Here is a 12,736-nt window from a genome sequence, read left to right on the forward strand (position 1 = left end):
AGTCCCTTCTGCCGCTTCCCACAAGCAAATTGGGCCCTTTTGATGCTGGTTCCCATGTGGGTGGACTTGTGTATATTCTAGGACCCTGTGGGTCACTCCAGCAAACTCTCTTGTGAGGCTGGGAGTCTCTCCCGGCACCTCAACCCCCACAAGTGTTTTCAGTTGGTGCTTTTAGGCTTTATTTCCTGTTGCTGAGGCCCCGGGTTGTGCAGTCTGTCTCACCACCCATTTTCACCTGGTTTATCTGCACACAAATGTGTGTCTGTGGTCAGCCAACCCTCTTGTACGCCTCACTGGGTCTGCTCGTTTCCTCCCCGCACCCGGGATCTGGTAGCCTCGCACCACCTGCACACCAGGGTCTGCCAACCACCACTTTTTCCTGCCTGGACCCCTCTCTGCCCCTCTTACCTATCAGGATGAATCGTTGTTGGACTTCTGTACAGTTCAATTTTCTCTCTGTTCTGGTTGTGCTTTTGTTTCTAAATCTTTGTTATCTTTAATTTTGGTTGTGCGAGGAGGCACAGTGTTTCCACCTACGCCTCCATTTTGGCCTGAAGTCCCTGAATATTTTTCTTTATTTCACTTTCCAGAGCCTTCACTTTTCCCTCTATCTTGCAACCAAACTCAGTCATTTCTGTGAGCATCCTGATTACCAGTGTTTTGAACCGTGCATCTATTTTTGGAGCTTTGATCTGTTCTTTCATTTGGGCCATATTTCTTTGTCTTGGTTTACCTGTTATGTTGTAAGGGGCAGAACCTTAGGTATTGGCCAAGGTGGGACAGCCCACATAGGGGTGTTGTGGTGCTGTATGTGGGTAGGACTCTGAGAGGGAACGATGCCACTTCCTTGGCTCTTGATCAGCTTTCCCCACTAATTGTGCCCTTCTCGTGCTGATTCCTGGGTGGGTGGGTTTGTGTACATTCTAGGACCCTGTGGGTCTCTCCAACGAACTCTCCCATGAGGCTGGGAGTTTCTCTCACTGACGCAACTCTCACAGATTTTTTTCAGTCAGAGGATTTGAGGCTTTATTTTTCTGTGCTGGAGCCCTGGGTTGTGTGCTCTGTTTCACTCCCCAGTTGTTCCTCCTGCTTTATCCACATGCAAATGTGGGACCACCTGGTCCTCCAGCCGCTGCCTTGCCATGAGTCTTCTGCACCCAGCTACCCATCTCTGCCCCTCCTACTGGTCTGAATGAATGTTTCTTCTTTAACTCCTTGGTTTTCAGACTTCCATATGGTTTGATTTTATGGGAGTTCTGGTTATTTTGTGTTTTTAAATTTGTTGTTGTCTTTCTTTGGTTATGGGAGGAGGTACAGTATGTCTACCTATGTCTCCATCTTGGCTGGATGTCTATTCCTTCTTTATAGCTGAATAATATTCCATTGTATGGACATGTATTTTGTATATCTACTTATCAATTAATAGACAATTTTTTAATTATGAATAATGCTGCTGTAAACATTCATGTACAAGTTTTGGGTGAAAACATTTTTTAGTTCTCTTGGGCAAACACATAAACCTTAGCTTTTTATTTCACTTTACTTAGAGAAGTAATAGAAAATCAAGTTTGAAGGGCCTACAGAAGCTGATTTTCTTTAACAGTATAAAAGTGTTGTGTTTTCCCCCCCACAACATAATTTACAGCATAAATAGTTTTTATCACCCCCCCTTGTTGAATATTGATGATTACAGCACTGCAGGAAATCAAGATTTATAAGCAAATGCTCATATCCTGCTTTTTCACCATTTATATATTAGGAGGTTAATTATAGTAAAAATCAGAAATTTAACATTGAGTATTATAATTTATATGAATGACTTCTAAAGTTATTTAGGCTAAGAAAACATAGTTTCATTAAATGGGTAAATTAGCCTATTTTTTTTAAAAAGATTGTATTTACTTATTTATTTATTTATTTATTTAGAGAGAAGGGAAGGGAGGGAGAGAGAGAGGGAGACAAATATTGATGTGCAAAAGAAACATCAGTTAGTTACCAAGGACCTGGCTTGCAACCCAAGTATGTGTCCCCACCAGGAATCAAACCAGCAACTTTCAGTCTGCTGGACGAAGCCCAACCCACTGAGCCACATCAGCCTATAAATAATAGGGTAAATTTGCCTATATTTTTATGGACATATTTAGAATTAAATAATCAGAAGTTCAGAATTTTCTTACAGTAGCCAATATATGAAGCAGCCCATGTGCTCATCAATAGACAAGTGGATTAAAAAAATTGTGGTACATATATTAATGGAATATTACTCAGTCATGAAAAGAGTGAAATTTTTACCAGTTATAACAGCATGGATGGATTTACAGAGTATGTTAAGTGAAATAAGTCAGGCAGAGAAAGACAAATACTGTATGATTTCACTTATATGTGGAATCTGAAGAACAAAATAAGTGAACAAAGCAAATAGAAACAGACTTATAGTTACAAAGAACAGACTGATGGTTTCCAGAGGGATGGGAGTTGGTGGACTGGATGAAAAAGGTGAAGGGATTGAGAAGTACAAACTGAAAGTAACAAAATTGATATGGGGATGTAAAGTAGAACATAGGGAATATAGTCAATAATACTGTAATAACTGTGTGTGCTGCCAGGGGGGTACTGGAGGGATCACTTTATTATATAAAGTATGTGATTATCTAACCACTGTGCTGTACACCTGAAACTGAAATAGAATAATATTGAATGTAAACTATAATTGAAAAATAAAATTTTTAGAAGTTAAGAATTTACTTCTAGCTCTGGCTGGTGTGGCTTTGAGTATTAAGCACCGGCCTGCAAACCAAAGGGTCACTGGTTCAATTCCTAGTCAGGGCACATGCCTTGGTTACAGTCCAGATCCCCAGTAGGGGGCTCACGAGAGGCAACCAGACATTAATGTTTCTCTTTTTCTCTTTCTCCCTCCCTTCCCCTCTCTCTAAAAATAATTAAAACCTTTAAAAAAGAAAAGAATTTACTTCTATATTTATTATTTATTAATAGGGAGACATAGAAGGGAAACAAAATTATAGGGATTTTATATACACACACACAGATATACACACACTGTCGGTCCTAGACTCTTTCCTAAGGTTACTTGTGGAGGTGGTACAGATTCATTGTAGTTTTCCGTGTACAGGTAGATGTGAGCATAATTTTTTCAAGCTGTAGTAAGAAAAAGGATAGCAGTGCCTTTGACTAAAACAGAAATGAAAAGAAGCATTCTGATAAAAAATAAGAATTTCCATGTATATTTTTTAAATAATTTTCATTTTTTAAGGTTTTATTTATTTATTCATATATATATATATATATATATATATAAATATATATATTTTTTTTTTAGAGAGGGAAGAGAGGGAGAGAAACATCAATGTGCAGTTGCCTCTGGTGCGCCCCCTACTGGGGACCTGGCCCCAGGGCCAGGCATGTGCCCTGGACTAGGAGTGGAACCCACGATCCTTTGATTCACAGACTGATGCTCAACCACTGAGCCACACCAGCCAGGGCAGATTTCCATGTCTTTTATACGCAAGCCTTGTTTTTCAGTTTGAGAGAAATCTCTGTCCTCTCTTTGTGCTGTGTGATATATAGTGCCTTAAAAATTAAACATCTAAAAGTTTACTGAGATAAAATATGTAAATGCTACACTGAAAAGACAAAGTCTACAGATCCATTCTAACTTTTTGTACAGAGGTAGATGTGAGCATAATTTTTCAGGTTGTAGTGACAGAAAGAATAATGGTGCTTTTCACTAAGACAGAAGTGAAGGGAAACATTTTTATAGAAAAAATAATTTCCATGTTTATTATATACAAGCATTGTCTTTTCAGTGTGAGAGAAAAATTTATGTCCTCGTGCTGTGTCAATAGTACCTTAAAAATTAGACATTGAAAAAAAATAGTTTACTGAGATAAAATATGTAAGCACTACACTAAAATGACAAAGTCTACAAAATACTATAATCACCAAAACTGACTGAAAAAAATTTATACTAGTTTAAGGACATCAGCTTAAAAAGGAAAAATCTTTACTGTGGTAATTATTTGAGTGATGTATATGAGTACTAACAACTTTATATTTTAGTAGGTAAGTAAAAATAACCAAAGAAAACTGCATGTTCATTTTGAGTTAGCCTTTTGTTTATTCTCTGTTATAGAGCATATGAAACTTCTAAAATGTATCGCGATTTTAAATTGAGAAGTGCACTAATTCAAAATAAGCAACTAAGATTATTACCACAAGAACACGTATACGACAAAATCAATGGAGTATGGAATTTATCCAGTGATCAGGTATTGTGTAAAAAATTAATGACCTTTAGGGGGCATTGCCTTGGTAATCATTTTTCCATTTATCTTTAGTTTTGTATATTCATTGAACTATTAAAAGTATCATCATACCTCTTGATAAGTTAACATTTTAGCTCTTGATATAAAATAATCTACTTTTTACATTTTTATGGTTTTGTTCTGTTTAGCAACATTTGTTCTCCATTGAATTTAGAGCTGGAATGGGCCTTCAAGATCATCTCTAGTTCAATCTTTACTCACTTATAGGTGAAAAACTCAGGCCCCAAAGAATTAAGTGACCTTGCACACCTAGTTAGTTTGTCCCAGAGCCACAGCTGTCTCCCTGCACTGCTGCACCACACTCAAGTCCGGGTAACCCACACCAATGGGGGAGAGCTGTAGGTGGACTGTCACAGGAGATTGTCAATCTGGTCTTCGTGGAATTAAACATATAATTCATTTGGTGACCCCTCTCCATTATGGTAACTATTCACTTGCTCTTGAAATGATTACCAGTAGAAACATGTAAGCAACTAATAATTGAAATAAGTAACATGAATTTCCAAAGAAAAATTTGTCCCTAGGAATAATTTCTAGCCTTTGTGTGTGTTACAATCTAGATGAGAGCCATGACCACTGTGGTCCAGCTACAACATTTGAATGAAGAGCTTCTTGCTAAACATTGGATCATGACCTTAAGTTGTAAATAAACTTTGTTCATTTGAAAAATTCTAGTTTTAAACTGATAAAGGTTCTCTAGGAGACAGACATTTCCCATCTGAATAACTCCTTTTCATCAGGAGTCAGCCAAGTTCACTCGGTAAAAGGCCAGATGGTAAATATTTAGGTTTTGCAGGCCCTACAGTTTCTGCCCCAATGTCTCTCAGTCCTCCCGTTAAACCAGCCACAGACGGTACATAAACAAGTGCGTGTGTCTGTGCTCCAGTAAAACTTTGTCATCAGCACTGACGTTTGAATTTCATATAGTATTTTTGTGTCATGGAATACTGTTCTTTCAACTTGTTTCCCAACCGCTTAAAAATATAAAAATTATTCTTAGGTTGTGAGCCATAAAAACTGAGGCAGCAGGCCAGCCCTGTGTTAGGCCATAGCTTAGATGTCACGTTCTGAAAGCTGCTTTTTGTGTGTTCCTTGCAGCCAGTTACCACTCTGCATTACTGCCACTCTGAAATACAGAGCTTGTCTGTATCCACATTGGAGTGTAGGCTCCATGAGAGTAGGGGTGGGGTTACTTTATTCGTAGTTGATCCTTACTACCGAGCACACCACCTGGCATTTTTAATTAATTAATTATGATGTTCCAGAATGATCAGATACATCATTTTATTGAAAATAGAGATGTTATTGTCAACCTGATGTTTATTGAGAAATAATAAAATAAAATATGCACTGCTACTATTTTTAAAAAGTCCTTAGGATATTTTTACAGTTCTCTTTTTTTAAAATAAAAAGGAAACAATGATATGAAGAATTCCTTATAAAGTGAGACTTAGTATTGTTTAATGGGACTTGGGCTGGAAGTAATGGTGGCTAAAATTTTTGGTATAACATCTTTTTACAGGATAAAAGTAGAGGAGGAAATAGATATACATATACTTACTAATTCGGAAACAGGTCATCTTTCTTGCTTTTTCAAACTTGGTCATCCCAAAAGAAGACTTTTTAGGTTTGGGGTTTGTTAGTTAATGTTTTATGTGCAACCTCAAAGTATAAAATAAAGAAAATTCTTCTGGTGTATGTGGTAGGGAGGAGGTGGAAAATGATAGATAAATGGTTGAGGCAGATTTTGGTGCCATGTTATTAGGCCTTGAAGATTTTTTAAAGCTACTTATCTATTATATTGAGATACTCTTGAGAGATATTGAGGGGCCATGTAACTGGAGAACAGTTTCAATCTATAGTTAGTGTGGAAGAGCCATTAAATATCTCTGTGGACTGATGGGGGTTATCAAATGTATTTTGTCTCTTACCACAACTCCCGTGCCTTGACTTATCCCAGGCTTTGAGTAATAGTTATAACAAGATCTAACACTTGTAGAATGCTTACTGCATGCCAGATACTGTGCTGTGGGCTTTATTCACATGGGTCATTTAATCAAATACTCATTTTACATTTGACACAATTCACCAAAAAGAAATGTGCCCCTAGTCAGACAACTGTGCAGTACTGATGATGTAATGATTCTCTAACTCTAGAGTCCATGCTGTCAGTAACCTAATTGTTCTGCCATGCAGTGAATGATGAAGTAATTAATACCCCGTAATAAACCCTGGCTGGTGTGACTCAGTGGATTGAGCGCTGGCCTTTGAACCAAAGGGTCACTGGTTTGATGCCTAGTTGGGGCACAGGCCTGGGTCGCAGGCCACGTTGTGCAAAAGGCAACTGATTGATGTTTCTCTCGCACATTAATATTTCTCTCCCTTCCTCTGTCTCTACAAATAAATAAATAAAATATATTTTTTAAATACTCCACAATACTCAGTTGTGGTATTTGCTGTTGATCATTAGAATTATTCTGATGTTTAGAAAATAAAGAATAAGTTTTCAAACAAGTGATCGTTGATGTATCTCTCATTACTGTCCTTTACAGGGAAATTTAGGAACCTTTTTTATTACCAATGTGAGAATTGTGTGGCATGCAAATATGAATGACAGCTTTAACGTCAGTATACCATATCTGCAAATTGTAAGTGCGTGCGTTTTGATGGCTTCATTTTAATGCAAAATAAATGATTTCTGTTCAACAACTAATGGGGCATTGGGAGTTAGATAAGTTCTCTTTCTCCCTTTTTAAGTGGCAGCAGTTTAGTGGAGAGCATGCTTTAAAAATGTTGATAATTTGCTATTTCAACATAGGAAAGACCCGGTTTTATTTACATTCAAGGGAAGCAGCACCATTATCAACTCACTATTAAGAGAGAAATGTACTGGATTCTAAAAATTTAATTAGTTTTCATACAGATTAAGGTGCATCTTTCTTAGATATCATTCACAGGGTCTTGGCCACTGAAGCTTCCCACAGCCTCCCCAGGAGGCAGCTGCGTGGGGGTCCTGGGCAGGGCTTCAGCACCCGCACCACACACTTCACTGGGCGCTCTTGCTACTTCCCGCTCAAACCGTTTTTGAGCCAGAATTAAATCATGAATTCTGTGAATGAACTGTTTTTATTGTATTCAGATACAGTTTTGGTGAAAGAAATAAAGATGGTTTTTAATAATAGTTTTAGCTGAAATTAAAGCTGTTAAAATCCAGAATAAGAACTAACTCTAGCTAAGACCATTTTGTTTTGGGTATAGATAAAAGTGGTTCTTTTCACTCTGCTGCTGCTGATATGATAAGTATGTGATGTGGTGAAACAATAGTAAACTTCAATAAACTGAAGAATTTTATATATAAATGACTACTTCAGACTCTAGTGCCCATCACACAGAACATAAAAATACTTCATGAAAATCCTATGTGGTTATCCTATGATAATAGCCCTATCGTAGTATAGAAGTAGCCTTAAGACTAAACAGTTTCATTAATAAAGATTTAGGTGGTAGATATAATGTATCTGTATCTGGAAAATGTCATTTTTTAAGGGACTTCTTGGCCTATATGAAAAATAATTCTTTTAAAAATATTCTCAGGCCTATCTTTTGCTAAATTGTCTGATTTCTGAGTTACTTTAAAATATCTGGTCGTTCATTCTCCAGACACTGAGAAGCTGCTCCATGCCAGGTGCTAGAGGTGCAGTCCTGCAACTCGCTTAGCAGCACCTCAGTTCCTGCCTTCAAGGAGCTCTCAGTCAGGTGGTAAAAAGCATCACATTAAACAGAAAATCGTAGGTTCTGACAGGAATAAAATTATTTCTGGCCATCTATCAGCATAACAGAATGTATAATCATGGCTGGGAAGATGTAACAGAGTCCACATAGGTATTTTATAAATGGGTGTCTGTATTATTCATTGCTGTCTTACATTGTATTTACATGTATTTTGGCTTGCTTAACCTAAACTCTATTATGCCAAATAATTACTGAGTAGTAAATAACCTTGTATTTTCTGCTCTTCAGATAGGGTACTTTTGTTATTTAAGAATACAGTTGCCAAATAGGGCATCTGGAAGGAATTCAGCCAGGCCGAACAGCTTGCAGCCTGATACTGTCACCGTCTGCCACTAAGGCCTCATAGTCTGACTTCAGCTCTGCTCCTCAGCCATTGCCCTGCCCCACTCCTGTACTACAGGCTGTGTATCAATATGCATCTTCTTGCCAGTTGCTGTCCTACCAGCTTGTGTTGCCCACGGTCTCCTGGTTAGGTTACCTACTGACAGCCCGGGTGCCAGAGGGTTATGGTTCTTGACCAGGACTGTGTATACTCCTGGTGGGGTGTGAAGTAGTCTAGATATAAGGCCAGGTTTCCATAGCAACCATCATTTAATCAGCCTTCCTTTCCCTCCCTCCTCCCTCCTCTCTCTCCATTACCTTCTCTCTCCCTCTACCTCCCCCTCTCTTCTTTCTTCTCTTTTTCATCATCCAATGTCCATCTGTCTGGCAGTGTGATATGCCATCACTTACCACAGGTTACCCTTCTCTGCCTTTTAGTCTGCTGGTCATAATGTTAGATCCTCCACGGTCCTCTCTAACTCCACCAGCAAGTACCTTTTATGTCGCTTTCTGCAGCTCCCGCCTGCCATTGTGCCTCTACCCCTCTTCCCTTCTCCTAGGCCACTGGTGCCACCGCTCACCTTCTGGCAGGCAAGCTTCACCCTCGTGTCCTGCTTCCCCACCGATGCTAGTTGCAGTGACCGTGGCAGCCTTCCTCGATGCCCTGTGGTGAATGCCCATAACTTACTTTTTTTCTGTTAATAAAAGGAACGGGGATGCTTTCCGAAGTCAGCCACTCAGGGTGTAAGAAACAGAAGGCACCTAAGACTTCTAAAAACGAACCCAGCCTTTGGAGCCCCAAGGACACTGGCTCCCCATAAGTAAAAGACTGCTGGCCTTTGGTTCAGAATATCCAGAAAGGTTGTAACGCCTTAGAAGTCAGAGAATTTCTTGTGTGTTTTAGAGACGTCATCTTTGTATTGCCTTAAAGTTTGCTCCTATTTCCAATATAAAAGTTTTTATTTACTTGATCTCTGTGGAAGCGTTATAAAGGAAAGAGGAAGAATTCTTTTCTTTAGACTATGAAAAGCAGTTTACTGTGTGAAAAGTGACAAAAGTATGTTAAAAATTCACTATGATCAGATAATAACAACTTTTTTTCTTTTTCATTTTACATCTAGCGTTCAATAAAGATTAGAGATTCAAAATTTGGTTTAGCTCTTGTCATAGAAAGCTCTCAGCAGGTAAGATACTTAATATTTTCATTAATCTTTAATAGATTTTTAAAACTCTGTAACAGTTTACTTTCAGTTTCATTTATACAGTAAGCAGTTTACGTTCAAGAAGAATTTTGGCTATAACATGAAGATATCTGAAGAGTTTGAAGTCATATAGTAATTGTCCCCATAGGGAGAATCCTGCTTCTGTTTCTTTGTTGGACAGACCTATTCATTATCATCATGATTATCATGTGTAATGACAGTCAAGTCACCGTACTCATCATGCATTATCTCAATATTTGCACAGCCCTATAAAACAATTACTATTCTCTCCCCGTTTTACAGTCAAGGAAAGCGAGGCCTGCAGGGTTTAGAAGCCTTACCCCTGTTCTCACAACTAGTCAGAGGTGGGGCTGGGTTTCGACTGCAGGTCCGCCTGACTCACAAGACTGAGAAACACAGGTCTGTCCAGATGCACCACACACCCCATTAGAGATGTTATACTCTCACAAGATTATATTGCATCCAGTGATAAGCTGCTATGCCCTATTAGGCCAGGCTTTTAAGAAATACTTTTAAATAAAACATTTACTTATTTATAAAATCACTCCTCTTCTAAATTCTAAATTTAAACATGATGAATGTCCACTCACTTCTTTCCCTTGGCCTGTTGATTAGTAGCTGCCAGTTACTGAGTACTCAGTATGTCCTAGGAACTGTACAAAATGTCAGATATGCATTATTTAATACAACTTGTTCACCATTTTGTGGTTAGAAAATAGAAAACTGAAGCTCAGAAAGATAATAGAAGTTTCCCAGCATCGCACAGCTAGTAAATTTGTTGTAAAACCAGAATTTGAGCCCAAAAGCTCGTGCTCTCAACCCAGATCATGTGCTCTCACCTGTTCCAGTGTGCTGCTTAGCTTTCTAACACTCCTCAGCAACCTGTCACGGTCAGGTTTCTTTCTCCGTTCTTCAAGGAGATGGTTTCACGTAGGCCGTCCCCTTCAGGATACTCCTTTTCAAAGTCTAGCTCGAGAAAAACTTAGTTCCCTTAGCCTTCACAATCTACAGCGTATTTTTAAACTTGAAATATCAGCTTTGATATGTACAGATGGAATGATGTGATATCTCGATATGCTTGAGAAGACTCCTTAGTGGGGGGGGGGGAGATTTGGGGGAGGGCACAGTTGCAGAAGGAACAGAGTTGGCGGTGTTGTGTTACTTGTGTGAGCTCGATGGATGATGGCTGCATGGACACTTATTACACTCTTCTTTCCATTGATGTGTGTGTTTGAAGTTTTTCATATAAAAAATTTTAATTAAAAAGCCCTGGCTGGTGTAGCTCAGTGGATTGAGTGTGGGCCTGTGAACCCAAAGATCAGGGTTCGATTCCCAGTCAGGGCACATGCCTGGGTTGCAGGCCAGTTCCCAGCAGGGGCCAGTTCCCAGCAGGGGATGCACCAGAAGCAACCATACATTGATATTTCTCTCCCTCTCTCCTTTCCTTCTCTTCTAAAGATAAATAAATAAACAAATTTAAAATTTTTTAATTAAAAAAAACTGCTTTGTGGGGATGGCTGGGGTCAGGGGAGAGGAAGGGAGGAAAGGCAGACAACTGTACTTGAACAACATTAAAATGGAAAAATTTTCCATTTTAAAATGGAAATGGAACATTAAAATTTTTCCATTAAAATATGGAAAAAATTAAAAATAAAAATTGGATTACATAGTATGATCTGAAATAAGGACAGTTAGAACTGTGGTTTGGCACGTGTATATACTTAAATTATATACACTTAAATTATATCCATTTCTAAGGCTTGTTTTTTATTTTTTCATTATTTTTCTTGTAGAGTGGAGGATATGTTCTTGGCTTTAAAATAGATCCTGTGGACAAACTACAGGCATCAGTTAAGGAAATCAATTCCCTTCACAAAGTCTACTCGGCCAGTCCTATATTTGGAGTGGATTATGAGTTGGAAGAAAAGGTACCTTGTTCACTACATGAAATACAGTGTGTGTGGAATTGGTTGTACACACTCCATAAAATTGAGATATAAATCCATGATGTACAGATTAATTTGAAACTATGTTTAACAAGTAAGCTGTGTTTAGAATTACGAATACACCAACTCTGCCCGGTGAACACGCCCCTGGGCCCTCACCGGTCTGTGCTCACCGCCTGCCTTCTCGCCGGCTGCTTCCTCCTTTATTCCTGCCCTTCTGGGGCAGCAGCCTGCCCAGAGAAGTCTCCACGTGCGAGGCTCCTTGTCGTAGACCGGCTCGAGTCTCTCCCTCTGTCAGCTTTATTTTTATCCTACTTCAGCCTCCCTTGGCACGGGCACCCTTCTCCTCCCCCAGGCCCTACAGTTCACGACTGCAGGAGTCTGCCCCTCTGATACGGCCTGCGTCCATTCCTCTTCCTCAGTCCCTCCGTCGTGCCAACTGTGAAATAATTTGGATGTCGCCCCACACGTCTGCTCTTTGCTTCCCCATGTCTGCACCAGTCTCTGCTCTCCAGGTACCCCACATGGCCAGCACCCCACATGTCAGCTCACTGGTCTCTTTCGGGGCTCTGCCTCTCCAGCCAGGCCCCTTGTCATCGGGTTTCTCACTGTGGGCTGACTAGCCGCTGCACTAGGGATGTCCTCTCTGCCCTACCACCAGAGGCGTGCTCCCTGGTGCCCCCACTGACTGCTCCAGCACAGGGTCTCCCACTGTCTGTTCTTTGGGGCCCTCACTGCCCTCTGTTGCAAGTGTTCTTGTCATCCTAGGCAAGTCCGAGTTCCAGTTTTCTCATGAAGATACTCTCTCTTAAAGTTATTGATTAAAAAAGTTACTGATCATGTCCATAAAATGCCTGGCACGTGAGAGACACTCAGTATGTTCATTCTCCTACCCAATTCTCCCCTTTTCCCTTTCTTTGGCCCCAGTACATAAGGATAGCCGCTCCATCACCTCCTGTGATTCTCTGCTCCAACAGCCACCTCCTCAGGAAGGTCTTCCCTGACTGCTCATCTCAACCGGCAACCTGCATCATGGTTTTGTCCCTTATTCTACTTGATCACTTTATTTTGGGGAACAGTAATCAGTTTTTTCTACTATAAATAAGCTCAT

General features: G+C 39.6%; 1 protein-coding gene across 1 annotated transcript in view; it reads left to right on the top strand.

The window, feature by feature from the left end:
- The window catches only part of BBS5 (Bardet-Biedl syndrome 5), a 29,269-nt gene that overhangs the window by 12,994 nt on the left and 3,539 nt on the right, over positions 1-12,736 (top strand). Inside the window, exons 6-9 of the mRNA XM_037140688.2 lie at positions 4,151-4,286; positions 6,896-6,991; positions 9,578-9,640; positions 11,473-11,607. Of these exons, the coding sequence (XP_036996583.1) occupies positions 4,151-4,286; positions 6,896-6,991; positions 9,578-9,640; positions 11,473-11,607 (430 nt within the window). The remainder of the gene's footprint in view (positions 1-4,150; positions 4,287-6,895; positions 6,992-9,577; positions 9,641-11,472; positions 11,608-12,736) is intronic.

The sequence above is a fragment of the Artibeus jamaicensis genome, unplaced genomic scaffold (assembly GCF_021234435.1).
Source record: "Artibeus jamaicensis isolate MK-2021 breed Jamaican fruit bat unplaced genomic scaffold, CSHL_Jam_final contig_391, whole genome shotgun sequence".
In the NCBI taxonomy this organism is placed as follows: domain Eukaryota; kingdom Metazoa; phylum Chordata; class Mammalia; order Chiroptera; family Phyllostomidae; genus Artibeus; species Artibeus jamaicensis.